The following is a 19646-nucleotide window of genomic DNA, read 5'->3' on the forward strand; positions in this document are numbered from 1 at the left end:
CTCTCTATAGCTCAAATCCACCAACCCTGGCAGCATCCTTGTAAATCTTTTCTGAACCCTTTCAAGTTTCACAACATCTTTCCGATAGGAAGGAGACCAGAATTGCACGCAATATTCCAACAGTGGCCTAACCAATGTCCTGTACAGCTGTAACCTGACCTCCCAACTCCTGTACTCAATACTCTGACCAATAAAGGAAAGCATACCAAACGCCTTCTTCACTATCCTATGTACCTGCGATTCCACTTTCAAGGAGCTATGAACCTGCACTCCAAGGTCTCTTTGTTCAGCAACACTCCCTAGTACCTTACCATTAAGTGTATAAGTCCTGCTAAGATTTGCTTTCCAAAAATGCAGTACCTCGCATTTATCTGAATTAAACTCCATCTGCCACTTCTCAGCCCATTGGCCCATCTGGTCAAGATCCTGTTGTAATCTGAGGTAACCCTCTTCGCTGTCCACTACACCTCCAATTTTGGTGTCATCTGCAAACTTACTAACTGTACCTCTTATGCTCGCATCCAAATCATTTATGTAAATGACAAAAAGTAGAGGACCCAGCGCCGATCCTTGTGGCACTCCACTGGTCACAGGCTTCCAGTCTGAAAAACAACCCTCCACCATCACCCTGTCTTCTACCTTTGAGCCAGTTCTGTATCCAAATAGTTAGTTCTCCCTGTATTCCATGAAATCTAACCTTGCTAATCAGTATCCCATGGGGAACCTTGTCGAACGCCTTACTGAAGTCCATATAGATCATATCTACTGCTCTGCCCTCATCAATCTTCTTTGTTACTTCATCAAAAAACTCAATCAAGTTTATGAGACATGATTTCCCATGCACAAAGCCATGTTGACTATCCCAAATCAGTCCTTGCCTTTCCAAATACATGTACATCCTGTCCCTCAGGATTCCCTCCAACAACTTGCCCACCACCAAAGTCAGGCTCACTGGTCTATAGTTCCCTGGCTTGTCCTTACCACCCTTCTTAAACACTGGCACCACATTTGCCAACCTCCAGTCTTCTGGCACCTTACCTGTGACTATCAATGATACAAATATCTCAGCAAGAGGCCCAGCAATCACTTCTGTAGCTTCCCACAGAGTTCTCGTGTACACCTGATCAGGTCCTGGGGATTTATCCACCTTTAACCGTTTCAAGACATCCAGCACTTCCTCCTCTGTAATAAGGAATTTTGCAAGATGTCACCATCTTTTTCCCTACAGTCTATATCTTCCATATCCTTTTCCACAGTAAATACTGATGCAAACTATTCATTTAGTATCTCCTTCAATTTCTGTGGCTCCACACAAAGGCCGCCTTGCTGATCTTTGAGGGGCCGTATTCTCTGCCTAGTTATCCTTTTGTCCTTTAATATATTTGTAAACCCCTTTGGATTCTCCTTAATTCTATTTCCCTCATAAGTATACTCCTACTTTCTTTATACTCTTCTAAGGATTGACTCGATCTATCCTGTCTGTACCTGATATATGCTTCCTTCTTTTTCTTAACAAAATCCTCAATTTCTTTAGTCATCCCCTATACCTACCAGCCTTCCCTTTCACCCTGACAGGAATATACTTTCTCTGGATTCTTGTTATCTCATTTCTGAAGGCTTCCCATTTTCCAGCAGTCCGTTTACCTGCAAACATATGCGTCCAATCAGCTTTTGAAAGTTCTTGCCTAATAGCATCAATATTGGCCTTTCTCCAATTTAGAACTTCAACTTTTAGAGCTGGTCTATACTTTTCCATCACTATTTTAAAACGAATAGAATTATGGTTGCTGGCCCCAAAGTGCTCCCCCACTGACACCTCAGTCACCTGCCCTGCCTTATTTCCCAAGAGTACGTCAAGTTTTGCATCTTCTCTAGTAAGTATATCCACATACGGAATCAGAAAATTGTCTTGTACACACTTGAGAAATTCCTCTCCATCTAAACCTTTAACACTATGGCAGTCCCAGGTGATGTTTGGAAAGTTAAAATCCCCTACCATAACCACCCTATTATTGTTACAGATAGCTGAGATCTCATTACAAGTTTGTTTCTCAATTTCCCTCTGACTATTAAGGGGTCTATAATACAATCCCAATAAGGTGATCATCCCTTTCTTATTTCTCGGTTCCACTCAAATAACTTCCCTGAATGTATTTCTGGGAATATCCTCCCTCAGCACAGCTGTAATGTTATCCCTTATGAAAAATGCCACTCCCCCTCCTCTTTTGCCTCCCTTTCTATCCTTCCTCTAGCATTTGTGTCCTGGAACATTCAGTTGCCAGTCCTGCCCATCCCTGAGCCATGTTTCTGTAATTGCTATGATATCCCAGTCCCATGTTACTAACCATGCCCTGAGTTCATCTGCCTTCCCTGTTAGGCCCCTTGCATTGAAATAAATGCAGTTTAATTTATTAGTCCTACCTTGTCCCTGCCTGCCCTGACTGTTTGACTCACTTCTGTTCTCAGCTGTACCTGTCTCAGATCGATCTCTTTCCTCACTATCTCCCTGGGTCCCACCCCTCCACCTTACTAGTTTAAATCCTCCCAAGCAGTTCTAGCAAATCTTCCAATTTAGGTGCAGTCCGTCCTTAATGTTAATGTAACACATTCATTCAGAAATTTCCATCATGATGTAGACATGGGAATTTATAATGTAAAAGCTTTGCAGCAACTCAGTGCTAGTATTTAACATATTACTTGTCAGTCTCCAGTGCTGTTTCATAATGGAAATTTAAATCGAGCACAGTCAAGTGTATCAGGGTTAGAGGATAGAAATATTTCAACTAGAATGTGAAACTGTAATTCATATATTGCCTTTATTTTGATATTTCTGTTATAAATTCATACATATACATTGAATTAAATAAGTTCATTATTATAAAATACTTGCATTTCTGAAGTATCACTCAGACACTCATAGTCTAAAGTGCTTTCCAGAGAATGAAGTCAGTTGAAGTGTGTTGCTGCTGTAAGACAGATGGTTTGCACACAGCAGACTCTTAAGAAACTGCAACTAAAAAGAAAATTGTTTGTTCATGGTTTGTTAGGATCACTGGCTATAAGGCTAAGAGTGTTTATTGCTCATGAGTATGGCGCTGGAAAATCACAGCAGGTCAGGTAGCATCTGAGGAGCAGGAGAATTGACGTTTCAGGCAAAAGCCCTTCATCAAGAATGAATGGCTTGTGTTCGAAATGTTGATTCTCCTGCTCCTCGATGCTACCTGACCTGCTTTGCTTTTACAGCACCACTCTCGACTCTGACTGGAGTCCTCACTTTATGACAGTTTATTGCTCATACCTAACTTGTCCAGAGGTCAATTAAGGTCAATACTCCTGTGGATTTAGAATCATATACAGGCTAATAATGGCAAATTTTGTTCCCTAAAGAATGTTAATGAGGCTGATGTGTTTTTACACATTTGACAGTGGTTACATTGTCACCGTTAGGCTATTTTCTTAAAAAAAAGTCTTTTGCATGCAAATTTCACCATCTTCAATGGTGGGATTTGAACCCATAACTTCAGATGAGTGTCAGGTTCTGGGTTATGAATCTAATATTACCACTATGCTACTACCTCCCCAGAATGTGAAAATAACTGTAATTTATTTGGCATTTATTTTATAGCGGCCACAGTTGTGAATTAGGGAAATATACACAATGTCAACTAGATACACTATAATTGCACATACCTGCCATTGATGACTCTACTGTTGGGAAGGAAATGGGAAGTCTGGTGAGTAGAACCGGTGTGGTGGGTGGGGAGTGAGACAGATTTGGAAAATGGAGGAACTAAGAGCAGGAGACAGGGTCAACAGACACATCTAGGGGGATGTGAGTAGAACTGGGGGTAAAGGAGGAATGACTTACAGGAATCTTTGACAGTTAATGTTGGAGAAGTACAGAGATTCACATGTGTGTTTTAGCAGAGGATTCAAATGTCTTAAGTAATGTGGTAACTCAATTTCTTGTCTCAGAATGAAGACCCAGTCAAGAACTGCCCTCGATTCTGGGAGGAACTTTTCCTGATGAAGGTTAGTTGGTGTATTTTATTCTTTCTTTCAATGTCAGGTTTTATTGTCTGAGTATTTTTGTGGCTCAGGACTCAGTGGCTACTGCAGTGGGAGGTTATTAATGTACAGATGGCAGAGTTCAGGATTGCATTGTGGAACTGTTAAACTGAATGAAGGGCTGATGAAGGGCTTTTGCCCGAAACATCGATTTTCCTGCTCGTCGGATGCAGCCTGGCCTGCTGTGCTTTTCCAGCACCACTCTAATCTTGACTCTGATCTACAGCATTTGCAATCCTCACTTTCACCTGACTGTGGGAAGGGATTGACCAAGAAGATATTAGATAATTGGAATGTACATGGCATGTGGTTTGGATTATGTGGGTGGAATAGAAACTATGGTGGATTAATTGCTCATGGGATTTAGAAGGAAATTAAATATGGGGAGTGGTTTGTAACTTTGGTGACCTATTTTACCTGGAGATTAGTTTCTGTATGTCTGTACTATTATCAAAGCTGTCTTTCTTCTTGTCCTGCTGAAATCCTTGTTTGTCTTTTGCATCCAGATTTGACTTTTCCAATGAACTCCTTGTCAGTCTCCCATATTCTACCTTTGATAAACCTGGTCATCTGAAGCTCAACCACATCCCAGACATATATATTTGTTCGCAGGGTGTGGGCATGTGGCTTATTCCTAACTGCCCTTGAGAAAGACAGTTGGGTTCTGTCCATCCACAGCTTCCTGGCCTGCATTGGTATTCAATTGAACAATAATTAATTTTAAATATCTGACTCTACATTCAGTTCCCTCCATGGTCCCCCTGTCCTAAATCTTTTTCCTTCTCCTTGCTTTCCTCCTTTAAGATGCTTCTTAAAACCTACTTTTTTGATCAAGCTTTTGTTCATCTGCCCAGTGTTGCATTAAGGACTCAATTTTGTTTTCTTTTGACGCTGTGAAATGCCTTGTGAGAGACACTTTATAAATACAAGTTGTTAGGAGTAGAGCCTGCTGCAGGGAGGTTTGTTGAATCATTGGTCATAGTTCATACTGTACATTGTCTGTTTTGTAGTTTGCCTGTTCAACTCAACTGAAAATGTTTCAGATTTGTGGCTAAAATCTTAATCTATTATACTTGACACAAAAATAAGAGTTTTCTCAATGGGCGAATACATCTTTCCAGCAGCACTGAGCTGGTTCAGTCCCTAATCTCTGTTAATGTTCATTGACCTCAGCCAGTGGTCTCATAGGATTGTTGTACTTTATCCCATTTAATGGAGTTGGGGAGAGATGGATTGGCTCTGATTTCCTGGTATCTCTTGCTGGAGTGGGAGCATAAGGCAAGAGGCAGTTTGGGTGATCAGATCAGAAGCAGTGTTAAGAGTGTGTGAAACCTGTGATTGCTCCCACACTGGCTTAGTGCATTAACATAGCAACTACTAATCTTCTGGTTCTCTAACTCCACCACCCCAGTTTTCTCTTTGATCATGATTTCATGTTCTCACAAAGTTCTGTCACCCCCATCATTACCGTACCTCTTCAGTCAATGGCCCTCTGTAATATCTCCAAGGCATCGCATCCTCCATCACTGAACCCTTATGTATTTCTCTTGGACTGACTTTGCCTGATCTCTGCAACCCTCTCCCTCCTCATTGTCACCTGTCATTGGGCCAATGGCTGAGGAGTGGCAAATAGAGATTAAATTGAATAAATGTGAGGTATTGCATTTCGGTTAAATGAACAAGGGTAGGACTCACATTGTTAATGGAAGGATCTTGTATAGTGTTGTCAAAAGAGAGGGATTCAACTACACAGTTCTTCACACATTATGTTGCAGGTAGATGAAGGTATTTGGTTGAGAAAGTATTTGGCATGCTTGCCTTTCTTGCTCAAAGCATTGAGTATAGGAATTGGCACATCATGTGGCCACATAGGATGTCGGTGAGGGCACTTTTGGTTGTACAATTTTGGTTGGCCTGCTATAGGAACGTTTTCATTAAATTAGAGAGGGTTCTGAAAAGATTTACCAGGGTGTTGCTGGGACTGGAGGGTTTGAGTCATAAGGACAGGCTGGATAAGCTGGGAAATTTTTCACTGGAGCATAGGAATTTGAAGGATATAGATAAAGTGGATAGCAAAGGCCTTTTCCCTAGTGTGGGTGAGTTCAAAACTAGGGGTCATATTTTTAAGCTTAGAGAAGAAAGGTTTAAAACCTGAGGGGCAACTTTTTCACCAGGAGGGTGGCTTATGTATAGAATAAATTGCCAGAAAAAATGGTAGATTCAAGTACGGTTACAGCATTTAAAAGACATCTGGGTAGGTACATGAATAGAGAGATTTAGAGAGATGTGGGTCAAGTGCAGGCGAATGGGACAAGTTTAGTTTGGGAAACTTGGTCAACATGGATGAGTTGGACCAAAGGGTCTGTTTCTGTGCTATGTGACTATTATCGTCCTTTTGAAATACTTTTCCATTTTGTCCTTTCTCCAGTTCACTGTCTTGGTGGAATGCTTGAGAATCCTCACCATTGAGTGAATTTCTTAGCGCAAAAATGGTTGTTGACATTCACTTTGCTCCCTTCAGGTGAACCTGGAGTACCTGGAGGCAAAGCTGGAATCTGTGGATGGGGATGAACTAATGAAGTTAAAGGATAACATTAACAGTCTGTTCCAGCACTGTATAGTGTCATTAAATGAGGAGCATCAGATTAAAGTGGTGAATGCATTACAGGTAAGGACCGTAACTTATGTTAAGTGGAGTACAAAGTTTCTTTGCATGTTTTTTGCCCCATCTCAACATCCCCAGCACTTACTTGACCATTGCAATACTATTCAAAAACTCTGACCTCATTGCTGTGTGTCTGAAATAACACTCTGGCCAGACCAGATAAACCAAGGTCTTCATGATTGTCTGAGATTCCTAATCAAGTTAGACTCAAGAACAATGAAATTTTGATTTACCAATGAGTTGACATGGTGGGTTTTGAATTCACATTCGAGTCAAAAAGTGTGGCCCTGGAAAAGCACAGCAGGTCAGGCAGCATCTGAGGAGCAGGAGAGCCAACGTTTCGGGCATAAGCCCTTCATCAGCTTTCTTGATGAAGGGCTTATACCCGAAACATCAACTCTCCTGCTCCTTGGATACACCTTTTCTGGCGCCTCACTTTTCGACTTTGATCTCTGGCATCTGCAGTCCTCACTTTCTCCTTTGATTACACATTCCAGATCATCAGTGGGGATTGCTAGTTCAGTGTTTTTACCACCATGTGACTATCCCTCTATTCTCTGCCATTAACCTCTTTAGCCCTTCATAGTGTGAAATCCTCTCCCTGAGCTTATCCATCACTCTACCTGCTGTGTTCTCACAGTCTTTATATTGGTCTGGCTCTCCAGGTAAGGTCTGTATGGTTATTGCCCTTGGGGTTATGCTTTCTGTTCCTTTTTTCTTAACCTCCAGACATTATGTGCCCTGATTCGAGGTGTTCATCAGAAAAACAAACCGACCTCTGGCTTTGACATTATCAACATATTGATGGGGTTTGATAAAGCTGAACTCCGGATGAAGGTGAGTATAGGAGGCAGGTGTGAGCAATAATCTACTCTGCTAAACAGTCAGCAATACTCCAGGGCACTGATCGAGGCAATGGTGGAATGTTTGCGGCTCTGGATGACATTATAGGCTAGTGGCCTTGAATCTATACTGGTCCTGGCTGCACAGGCAGCAGAAAAAACCAAGTCTCATATTTACATTGGGCTGTTAGCATGGTACAAAATCTCAAATGCTTCACAGGAGTGGAAATCAGGCAATGTTTCACATTGAATCAAAGAAGGAAACATTAGGACAGATGAGTTGCTTGTAGTAGATAGATTGTAAGGACCATCTCAAAAGAAAGGGAAATAATGGTAAGAAGGATTCAGTAGCATAGGGCCCAGCCAGCTGAAGGAACAGGTGTTAATGTTGGAGCATTTAAAATTAGGGATGCTTAAGAGCCCAGAGTTAAAGGTGTGGCCAATGTTTTGGAGAGGTTTTGGGCTGGAGAAGCTTACAGAGATAGGGATGAGCAAGATTACGGAGGAATTTGCGAACAATGAAGAGAATGTTAAATTTTGACAGAAGATACTTTACTGTGAATTGGTTTAGACCAGCAAGCATTGAGCTGATGAGCAAATGGGATTTGGGTTGGAGTACAGGTAGCAGACATTTTAAGCTGAAGCTTTTGGCAGAAAGAATATGGGAGATGGCCCAGGACAGCATTGGAATAGTCCAAACTACAAGTAACAAAATTACCAGTGATTGCAGCAGCAAATGAACTGAGGCAGGGACAGAGTTGAAAAATATTGTAGAAGTGGTATTGGGGAGGAAATAGGGTTAGAAACTTGACTGTGGATCGCATTGAGGTTGCAACTGAACTAATTCAGTTTGGGACAGTAGTCAGGGTCATGACCAGGAATCACTGGAGAACAGTATTGGTAGTGAGCAATGTCCGGTTCACTAGGGAGAAAGTGCCTCTTCATGCCATACGTGGCTTTGTGTACATGCAGTGCTTGGTTAGTAATTTGGCCAAGTGTTCTTTATGATAATCCTTCTCTCTTTAATTCACAGAACCTGATGGAGAGTTTGGACACTTTGTTGTGTGGTGATGGTTCAGAGAGTTTGAAGAGTCTTTGCCTGAAGCTGTTGCTCTGTTTGGTCACAGTAAGTAAACCCTCGATCATTTCTGGTGCTGGCCTCATTCTGTCCTGTCCTTCCTCACATCTCTCTCTGTCTCCTGGCACTCCCTCTCTCCCACCCGAAAAACACATCAGCTGTGAGAGGGGTAATTGCAAGTAAGAGAGAGAAATTATTATTTAATTAAAGCAATCTTTCCAGGTACGCTGTCATCATCAATTTGTTTTTTGTTGGCAGGTTACAGATAATATCAGCCAGAACACTATCCTGGAATATGTGATGATAAACAGTATTTTTGAAGCTATTCTTCAGGTGAGAGCCTATTCCTGAATCATTATAAAACATTGATTTTGAGGTGTCCTCTAACCATCTAATTCTTGGTTAAATGGGTCATTGCCTTTTTTGAAAAATGGTTGGTCTGGGTAATGTTGATCCCCAACCAACATTAATAAGATTATCCAGTCATTTTGACATTGACATACATAGGGTCCAGGCGCTATTGGAATCTAATGACCAGAGAAGGCAATTCATCTGGAATGCCTGTGCTGATACCTTGAAAGGACTGTCCATTAGTCCCACTCGCCAGCTTCTTGCTCTTTAATCCTCCACAATAGCTTGCACTGACTCTTAGCCGTCTATGAATGAACCTTGCCCTTGTATGTTTAACAAAGATCCTGTGTAGTCCACATCTAACTAATTAATATTGAAAGATGAAAACAACCAGGCATGAACTGTGTTGAAGTCTGTTACATTTTTAACCAAACCTCGATTAAGTTAGGTCCAAGTCATTCCTGAATTTTAGCTGAAGTTGGCAGAGCTAAAATAAGAAAAATACTTTGGTCGGGTGGATGGGGTGGGGGATGTGGAGGTGGGAGGCAAGTATCATCATGATTTTTGACACAAGCTTTTCTCTGTGAATTGGCAATCACTTTAGACCTTTCTGTGGTTATAAGTGTATCTGGTAAGTCTGTGGTTTCGCTTCATGGTGCACCTTTGCTTATGTGGTGGAAAGTGTGGTTCATCTCATGCTAACAAGTGTGAACTAGCTTCATTTTAAAGGGAAGCTTGATAAATACATAGGAACAAAGCATTTGCGAGCTGTGCATTCAGAGTGAGATGAAGGAGAATGGTGGGAGAAGGCTTGTGTGGAGTATGACTAGTTGAGCCTATTTCTGTGTTGGACATTACTGGTGGCCTTTGCCAGCTTACTAAGAAAAATCCTTATCTGACACATACATGCGCACATGCTTATACTCATGCACATGCACGCACTGACATACATGTGCGCACACCTCAGATTTGGATCCCAGGACCTTCTGGTGTTTGGAGCTATCACCTGTTTTAATAAGCTCTGATCAGGTGTTCAGCTATTTCTTCAGTCTTTATTTACAATATATACAAGAGGATATTGCAGGAAGTTTCTCTGCCCTAAGCTGCTGGAGTTCTAACCTTCTAGCAGAGTGTCTTTGATATGGCTACTGAGTTCATAATTACATCATGGTAAACCTCAGGGACATATTAGTGTATTTATTAAACCTCATTAATTATGGTTGGTACTAAACCATGTCATCCCATGGAGTTAAGGTGGTGATCAGCCACAATCTAATGGAGTTGCAGAATGAGTGGGACTAACGGACCGTCCTTTCAAGGTATCAGCACAGGTATATTAGATGAATCGCTTTCTTTGCTCATTAAATTCCAATAGTGCCTGTAGTAATTGCAGAAAGTTTGAATGGTTACCTCCTAGTCCCTTTGTATGTTTTCTCCTCAGACGTATTTCTTTGTCTCAGTATGGCCGTGCACTCTTATTTTGTATTTTTGTTTTGCAGTCCCTATTGTCTTGTTAAGTCAGATTCTAATAATGATTTGTGTAGAAAGAAATCTTCGAAAGAGTGTGTGCATATATGGACTCTGTTGAGTATTGCAGAATCTCATGGACTCCAAAACAAGGTAGTCTGTCAAAATGCACTGCTATCAGAATTCACTCTTCTTATTTGACCAAGCAAGGAAGTTGTAGGATAGTTCCACTGTTCTACTTCTACTTCTATTCAACTTGATTTGCTTAAGTGAATGATGTGGAAGTGCTGGTGTTGGACTGGGGTGGACAAAACCAGAAGTCACACGACACCAGTAACTTTCATCTACAAAGGAGCAGTGCTGCAAATGCTTGTGATTTCAAATAGACCTGTTGGACTATAACTTGGTGTCATGTGACTTCTGGTTTAAATGAATAGCACAGATGCATTTAAGGGGAAGATGAATAACACAAAGGGGGAAAAAAAAAGGAAATGTTGATAAGGTGAAAGAAGAGTCATGGGAAAGATTTGGCAACACTGTCATAGAGCGGTTGGGTTGAATGGCCAGTTTCTGTTGTTACAACTGAGGCTGGAGAAGTGCATTGCCACCCTAGTCTCACTGCACAATGGGTCACAACATAAAAGTACTTTGTCCAGTTACCAAGATGTCCAATTAAGCACCTTACCTAAATAGGATTCAAACAACAGATTTACCAATAAGTGTTTTAGTAAACACATTTGTGGAGTTTTAAAACAAAATCAAAACTGAACTTGACCAATTATTCCATCTTTATTGAATAACATAGTTTGTGAAATAGAAATATGAATGCTTATTCCTGTAAATATTCCTAAAATGCACATAAATTTTAGGAAAAGAGAAACAAAAAACATTTCTCTGCAGACATTGGCTGCAGTGTTTTCTTTACTCAGCAGTTTGTCTTCAGATCCCTCCGTCAGGAGTTATCCTGAACTGATGTAGAATTTTCTTTGCAGAAATGGGAAAGATCGGCTGAGCAGCTTCTTCAGAAGGCAGCCCTTGCTTTGTTCTTAGCAGGTTTCCCTTGAACTCAGATAAAACAACACATTCACAACAACCTCATCATGGTTTCTAGCAAAGCAAGCAATTATCGCCAATCCTGAAGTCTACAAAGTTTATCACCAATCATGAAATCTGTTACTTTTTTTCACAATCCTTCAAAACGAAAGACCTCTAAACAGTATTAAAAATGGAGCTTCTTTGTAACACTGTGTGGTGAACTCTTTGGAGGTCTGTGTGGATTTAGAGTGGAATCTGATTGGATATAGTGGGCTTGTCTCCCTGTAAGCACCTAGAATGGACCAAGCTGCTGTTCATGGGCCAGAGTGCAGCTCTCTCGAATATTCTGGACGAATATATCTGACTGCGAGTACAGCCACCAGATGGCACCGTGTTTCACAGAATGTCCTAGTTTTCTTGTGAATTTTGTTTGCAAAGCATTAGTCCTGCAGATTGATGCTCTATCCATTCCCCTATGGTGGTGGTTTAGGAATATTAAAAGCCACAATGGAATTGACCTAACTTTTTTCCGCACTGTAGCAGAATGAGTAGGTGCTGCACAATAAACTGTGGACTGTTTCATTCCCCGAAGTGGATCTGAATGGAATTTTTGCAGTTTTCTTGAAGTTGTAATTCCCAAGTTATGAACTGCAATGCACTGCCTGAAAGAATAATTTGAAAAGGCATATTCATAGCTGTTGTTAAACCCTCAGATGACGTTACCATTTGGTTAGGATAATTAGGAAGTATGAATGCAGCCATATACTTAAAGATATTCATTATTTATTGAGATTGTGACCTGTAAGTCAAGAATGTACCCATAGCTTCTGATTCTATAATTGAGCTCTCATCCCTTTTCCCATTGCTGTTTTTCAGATTCTGTCTGTGGCATCCAGCAGGGGGCAGCACGGCTATGATACTGTGGTTCTCTTGGCATTGTTGGTAAATTACAGAAAGTACGAGGTAAGTTGTTATTATTGGAAGGGATCAGTGATTGTCTCCTCGCTTTTCATAAAAGCAATTGCAGGGATTCCTCGCCAAAATGGATGCAGTCAGGTTGCATAGCGAGTGCACTTGTGTTCTCTTGAGTATAAATGTTTAAGTGTTGCTATAATCAAGGTGGTTAAGCTGAATAAAGGATTTGATTAGGAAAGTGGAGAGAAATTATTTTGTTTGGTGGGGAGAGTGCAGAAAATGGGACAGATCTTTAAATTGGAGCCAAACCGTTTCGAGGGTTATGTGAGCAAACCTTCACACAAAAGGGGCTGAAAGTCTGGAAATCTGACCCCCAAACTGCTGTTGAGTTTGTGGATGAAATGAACATTTTGCAGTTGAGATCAGGCGACTGACTGTGTGGAGTTTGCACATTTTCCCCGTGTCTGCGTGGGTTTCCTCTGGGTGCCCTGGTTTCCTCCCACAGTCCAAAGATGTGCAGGTCAGGTGAATTGGCCACGCTAAATTGCCCGTACTGTTAGGTAAAGGGGTAAATGTAGGAGAATGGATGGGTTGCGCTTCGGCGGGTCGGTGTGGACTTGTTGGGCCGAAGGGCCTGTTTCCACACTGTAAGTAATCTAATCTAATCAATAGATTTTTGTGGATTGAAGTTATCAAAAATTATAATGTCAGTGAATGGATCAGCCACGGCATAAATCAATGGTAGGATTTGCATTACTTGAGTTGATATTGGATGTTTCAATAAACGTGTTAAAAACAACCATACAATTTTGAGGAGACAGGAGCTTTTTTGATCTAACGTAATGTGTGTATGTAAGAAACAGGTTTTGTCTTTTTAATTATAACCGCTGTCTAACATGTTTCACATAATTCATTGCATTGTCTCACACACACAAATAACTATTAAAGAAGACTTTGTTGTTTGGATGTTCTTACTCAACTATTCAGGGCAAACATTCCATTGAGTTCATCATCACCACATACTTGGGGAGACAGAGAGATTCCAGGATTCTCTACAGCAGATATATGTTCCCACTACATTTCTGTATAGTAGTTTTTACCTTGCTTTAATTTTTCCTCTCTAGAAAAATGTAATATTGTGGTACTGTACTGAGTTTGTTCTCTACTTTTGTACACAGAAATCCAGTGTGGGGAACTAAGAAATTTTTTCAATTCCTTGTTAACCATTAACGAAATTAGAGCACTGCTAAAATTTGTGTCCTCCTTTTGTCTCTAAAAGGCAGATGCCAACACTAAACGTAGGAACAGCAGTTGGCCATTTGACCCTTCGAGCTTATTCCACCATTCACTATGATCATGGCTAATCATTCAACAGTTTCTTGTTCCTGTTTTCTTCCCATATCTTTTGATCCCTTTAGCCCTAATAACTATATCTAACCAATTGAAAACATTCAATGTTTTGGCCTTGACCACTTTCTGTGACACAGAATTCCACAGGTTCACCACACCTCAGTGAAGAAATTTCTCCTTGTCTCAGTACCAAATGATCTACTTGGTATCCTTTGTCTGTGACCCTGGTCCTGGACTCACTGGTCATTGGGAAGATCCTTCCCTCATTTACACTGTCGGGTCCTGTAAGAATTTTACAGGTTTTTATGAGATCCGCTCATTGTTCTAAACTCCATTGAATACAGTTCGAACTGATCCAGTCACTGTTTTTGTTTCAGCCATGCCATCTCTGAAATCATTCTGGTAAACCTTTGTTGCACATTGTCCCATAGCCAGAACAGTCTTCCTCCAATAAAGAGACCAAACCTGCACACAGGACTTCAGGTGTGGTCTCACCAAGGCTCTGTACAATTGCAGCACTATATCCTGCTCCTGTATTCAAATCCTCTCGCTGTGAAGGCCAATTTACAGTTTGACATCTTCACTGCTTGCTGCATCTGAATGCTTACTTTCAGCATTTGGTGTACAAGGATACCTGGGTCTTGTTGCACCACTCCTTTTCCAATCTATCACCATTCAGATGATCTGCCTTCCTATTTTTGCGACCAAAGTGGATAACCTCACATTTCTGCATGTTACACTCCATTTGTTTTGCATTCATCTGCTCACCCAACTTGTCCATATCACACTGTAGCATCCCTGCATCCTCCTCACAGTTCACCTTCCCACTCAGCTTTCAGTCATCTGTAAACTTGAAGAGTTTACATTTAGTTCCCTCATCCAAATCATTAACTTATCATGTGAATAGATGGGGTCTAAGCCCCGATTTCTGTGGTATCACACTAGTCATTGGCTTTCTCTAGGAAAATTACCTGTTATTCCTAATCTTTGTTTTCTGTCTGCAAACCAGTTCTTTATCCATGTCAATGCACTACCCCGATTGCACGTGCTTTAATTTTGCATGTTAATTTCTTATGTAGGACCTTATCAAAAGCATTCTGAAAGTCCAAATAAACCATACCTACTGCCTGTCCCATGTCAACGTTACTAGTTGCATCCTTTGAAACTTGCAGCAGATTTGTGAAGCATTATTTCCTTTTCTTAAATTCATGCTGACTCTGTCCATTTTGTCACAGCTTTCCAAGTGCTGTGCTATTAAATCTTGGACTGCAGCAGTTCCTTTTTACTGATGTCTAAAATTCCATGTTTTCTCTCCATCACCTTTTTTAAATGACAGAGACCAAGACAGTTTAACTACTGCCTTTAAAGATTAAGTATCAGACATTTTAAAGGACAAAAACATGTATCAGTAACATCTTTCATATTCCCACAATCTCCACTACCAGTGCATCATATTTAATATATTTTATCTGATTATGCAAGCAAATTTACTGTACAATTTATACTTTAGCATGATGGCCCAATAAACATGAAGGGAATGATCAATTGAGGGATAAATGGTGGACAAGCAATACTTGGTTAAATTGCAGTATGGAATTTTGAGTTCCGTTGAGAACAGTTACCCTGGATTTGACAGCATCTCATGATAATGCAGCACACTCTTAATTTATATTGATAAGTCTTATTGTGTGCTCTAGTACAACAATCAAGCTTGACTTTCTAAATGTATTTGGAAAGGCAAGGACTGATTTGGGATAGTCAACATGGTTTTGTGTGTGGGAAGTCATGTCTCAGTAACTTCATTCAGTTTTTGAGGAAGTGACGAACTGGATTGATGAAGAAAAAACGGTGGACATGATCTATGTGGATTTCGGTAAGGTGTTGAACAAGGTTCCTCATGGCAGACTGGTTAGCAAGGTTAGATCACATTATTTGGAGTTGGGGGCCATGTGTACAGTGTCAAAATTTGCCTATGACACTAAGATGTGTGGCAGAGAGAAATGTGCAGAGGACTGTGAAACTTTGCAGAGGAACATAGATACTTTGGGCAATGGTCTGGGTAGATGGAATACAATGTTAACAAATGTGAAATCATCCATTTTGGTAGGAGTAACAGTAAAAAGGACTATTACTTGAATGGTAAAAAGTTGCAGCATGCTGCTGTGCAGAGGGACCTAGATGTTCTTGTGCTTGAATCACAGAAGGTTGGTCTGCAGATACAACAGGTAATTAGGAAGGCAAATGAAATTTTGTCCTTCAGTGCTAAAGGTATTGAGTTTAAAAGCAGGGAGGTTACGTTGCAGCTGTCTAGGTTGCTGCTGAGGCCACACCTGGAGTACCATGTGCATTTTCGTCTCCTTTCTGGAGAAAGGATGTGCTGCCACTGGAGGGGGTGCAGAGGAGGTTCATTAGGTTGATTCCGGAGTTGAGGGGTTTGGCTTATGAGGAGACACTGAGTAATTTGGGATTATATTCTTTGGAATTCAGAAGAATGAGAGGGAATCTTATAGAAACATAAACTTTATGAAGGGAATCAATAAAATAGCAATAGATAGGAAAATCCCACTGGCAGGTGAAACTAGGACAAGAGGGCATGGCCTCAAGATTAGAGGAAGCAGGTTTAGAACTAAACTGAGAAGGAACTTCTTCACCCAGAGGGTTATTAATCTGTGGAATTCCTTGCCCAGGGAAGTAATTGACACTACTTCAGTAATCGCTTTTAAAGCTAAGGTAAATACCTTTTTGGAAGATGAAGGAATTAAGGAATATGGTGAAAACGCGTATGAGTAGAGCTGAGTTCATGAAAAGATTAGCCATGATCTTATTGAGTGGCCGAACAGGCTCGAAAGCTGGATGGCTTACTCCTGCTCCTAGTTCTTATGTTCTTATGTATAAGGATGGTGCCAGTGTTGGAGGGTTTGAACTATAGGAAGAGGCTGAATAGACTGGTGTCGGAGGCTGAGGGGTGACCTTACAGAAGTTCATAAAATCATAAGGGGCATAGATAGGATGAATAGTCGAAATCTTTTATTCTGGATGGTGGAGTCCAAAATTACAGGCATAGTTTTAAGGTGAGAGGGGAAAGATTTAAAAGGGACCTAAGGGGCAATTTTTCACACACACAGTGGTGCATGTAAGGAATGAGCTGCCAGAGGAAGTGGTGGAGGCTGGTATAATTGCAACATTGAAAAGACATCTACATGGAATAGGAAGTGTTTAGAGGGAAACAGGCTGGTAAATAGGATCAGATTGATTTAGAATATCTGGTTGGCATGGATGTGTTGAACTTAGGGGTCTATTTTTATCCTGTACCTCTCCATGATTCGAGTAAAATGTGAGGTCTGCAGATGCTGGAGATCAGAGCTGAAAATGTGTTGCTGGTTAAAGCACAGCAGGTCAGGCAGCATCCAAGGAACAGGAAATTCGACGTTTCGGGCATAAGCCCGATGAAGGGCTTATGATTCTATGACTATAAGAAGCTGAGCCAAGTATCACATTGGGATGGCGATCTGGAGACTGAATTTTACGGCCACCATCCAACTTGTATTTGCCTAACACCTTTTTAACAGAGTTAAATGCCTCAGTGAGGTTTGCAATAATATTACCAAATGAAGTTTGATACCAGTCCACAGAACAGCTAGCATGGCAGGTGATCACAAACTTGGTTAAAGAGGTCAATTGTAAGGAGCCTCTTAAAGGAAGAGAGAGGTTTAGCGAGGCAGCTCCAGATAGAATTTCAGGCTGGGCAACTGAAGGTGTGGCCAGTGGTGGTATAATTAAAATTGGCGATGAGGGAATGTTCAATTGAGTGGAATTGGGAAGCTCAGAGATCTCAGAAGGTTGTCGATTTGGAAGAGATTATAGAGATAAAGTAGGTAAGGCCACGGAAGTATTTGAACACAAGGTTGAAAACTTTTAGTTATCTGGATTCCTGAAACTTGTGCCTTTAAGGGCCAGCATGGCAACTAATATACAGCAACAGTAATGAGGAGACACTGTTTGCATTAGAAAGAACATCTTTAAAAGGATGGGTTATATTTAAGAAAATTGGTGAAAGAATTAGATGGCAGATTCAGAGTTTTACCAAGAAGTAAAGAATTGGTTCCTGAGATTTGTGTTAAGGAGGTTTGGAGTATTTACTGAAGTTTAGAGTTGATCCTGAGGAAGATTCAAGAATTCCTGAGAATTAGCGATCCAAGGGACTGTGATAAATAAGGAATTGAAGGATTTTAGTATTAGTAAGAGGGTTGTGTTGGAGAAGTTTAATGTGATTGAGATTAAATTCCCAGATACTGATAACTACCTTGTTCGATGATGATCATCTTCCAGAATGTTATAGGTTCTGAAATGGTTCCTGTAGAATGCCTCCACATTATTTAAGAAAGGAGGAATGGATAAAATGGGGAACTACAGCTGTATTAACATTGCATTAGCAGTAGGGAAAACGTTATAATTATTATAAAGTATGTAATAAATGGATACTTGGATAATAATGACCTGCTTTGGAAGAGCCAGTATGGATTTGTGAATGGGAAATCATGTTGGGGTCAGCCAGCTGGATGGTTGGTTTGCAATGCAGAGTGACGCCAACAGTACGGGTTCAGTTCATGCACCGTGACCCCACCTGAGGCATGGTGACCCTCAGGTTAAACTTGCCACCAGTTGTCTCTAACAAGAGAGCAACCTTTTGGTTCTCTGGGACTATAGCTCTCCTGATGAAGGGATCCTGCCCAAAACATCGATTCTTTTGCTCCTTGGATGCTGCCTGGCCTGCTGCGTGTTTCCAACATCACACTCAACTATAGCTGTATTGAAAGATAGAACAGATAGATGGGCTGATTGACCTATATTTGTGCTATGTTGCTATGTCCTATGTGCCTATGACCTTGGAGATAGAATTTCAGCTGTGATTGTATCCAATGGCAAATCAGTCAAAGGGGTCACATATTCTCCTCTTGCTCCGATTTCTTATTTACTGTGATGGAATGCCAGTGGAGTAAATGTATGGGAAGTGCTTAGATTCTCTCTTGTTGGAGGTTAGCATCGCCTGGCTCTTGTGTGGTGTGCATATCACTTGTCCAGATCTTGCTGCATGTAGACATGGACTGCTTCAATATATATATGGGATTGCAAATGGCACTGAACAATTGTGATCTGGAGTGCACTGCCTGAATAGAAAGGAAAACTCTGAAGAGGTATAGAGAAGGGCAGGGGAGTGAAACTGATTATTTAGCTCCTTTCAAAGAGTTGGCATGGACGCGATGGGTGGAATGGCCTTTTCTTTGCAATGCACCGTTCTACAATGCTTCAAAATCCAAACTGCCTGAGAGGAACTCCTAAGAGGGAGATGAATAAACATGTTTAACGCTAGCCAATCTTCTGTAGCATTGTTGGCAATAAATTGTCTCATTTCTGTTTGGTGGTTAACCAATATCCAGTGTATTACTTGACTTCAGTGAAGCTCGATTGTACGCTGGAATGTCCCTTCAAGTTCAAATTTCAAGGTCAGGCTGGGATCAGGAAGTGTTTAGCTTGAAGGTTTCTTATTAATTTAAAAGTCAGAATGAAATACCCTGAAATGGTTAGTTTAGTTTTTTTTAATAGCTGATTTGGATGTGTGAAGACAAGTTGTTGTATAGTATGTTTTAGCCCAGCATGACGTCGGTTAAAATGCCAATCAAAGTACTATTACAGTGCACTTAATGTATTCTCTATTGCAGAAACGCTATCATTGCCATTTCATTGTAATTCAGTTTGTGTACTGGGTTGGTACTACAATCCAATTAATAACCAGTATCTTTTGTTACAGTCTGTGAACCCATATATTGTGAAATTGTCCATTGTGGATGATGAGACTACGCTAAATGTGAGTAAC

The 19646-nt window shown here is 40.8% G+C and overlaps 1 protein-coding gene across 2 annotated transcripts in view; it reads left to right on the forward strand.

The window, feature by feature from the left end:
- The window catches only part of armh3 (armadillo like helical domain containing 3), a 153622-nt gene that overhangs the window by 11406 nt on the left and 122570 nt on the right, over nt 1-19646 (forward strand). For both annotated transcript variants that reach the window (XM_060842198.1, XM_060842199.1), the window contains exons 3-9: nt 3976-4032; nt 6590-6736; nt 7463-7570; nt 8609-8701; nt 8912-8986; nt 12383-12469; nt 19581-19637. In XM_060842198.1, coding sequence (XP_060698181.1) covers nt 3976-4032; nt 6590-6736; nt 7463-7570; nt 8609-8701; nt 8912-8986; nt 12383-12469; nt 19581-19637 — 624 coding nt within the window. The remainder of the gene's footprint in view (nt 1-3975; nt 4033-6589; nt 6737-7462; nt 7571-8608; nt 8702-8911; nt 8987-12382; nt 12470-19580; nt 19638-19646) is intronic.

Source organism: Hemiscyllium ocellatum, chromosome 22 (genome assembly GCF_020745735.1).
Source record: "Hemiscyllium ocellatum isolate sHemOce1 chromosome 22, sHemOce1.pat.X.cur, whole genome shotgun sequence".
NCBI lineage: Eukaryota > Metazoa > Chordata > Chondrichthyes > Orectolobiformes > Hemiscylliidae > Hemiscyllium > Hemiscyllium ocellatum.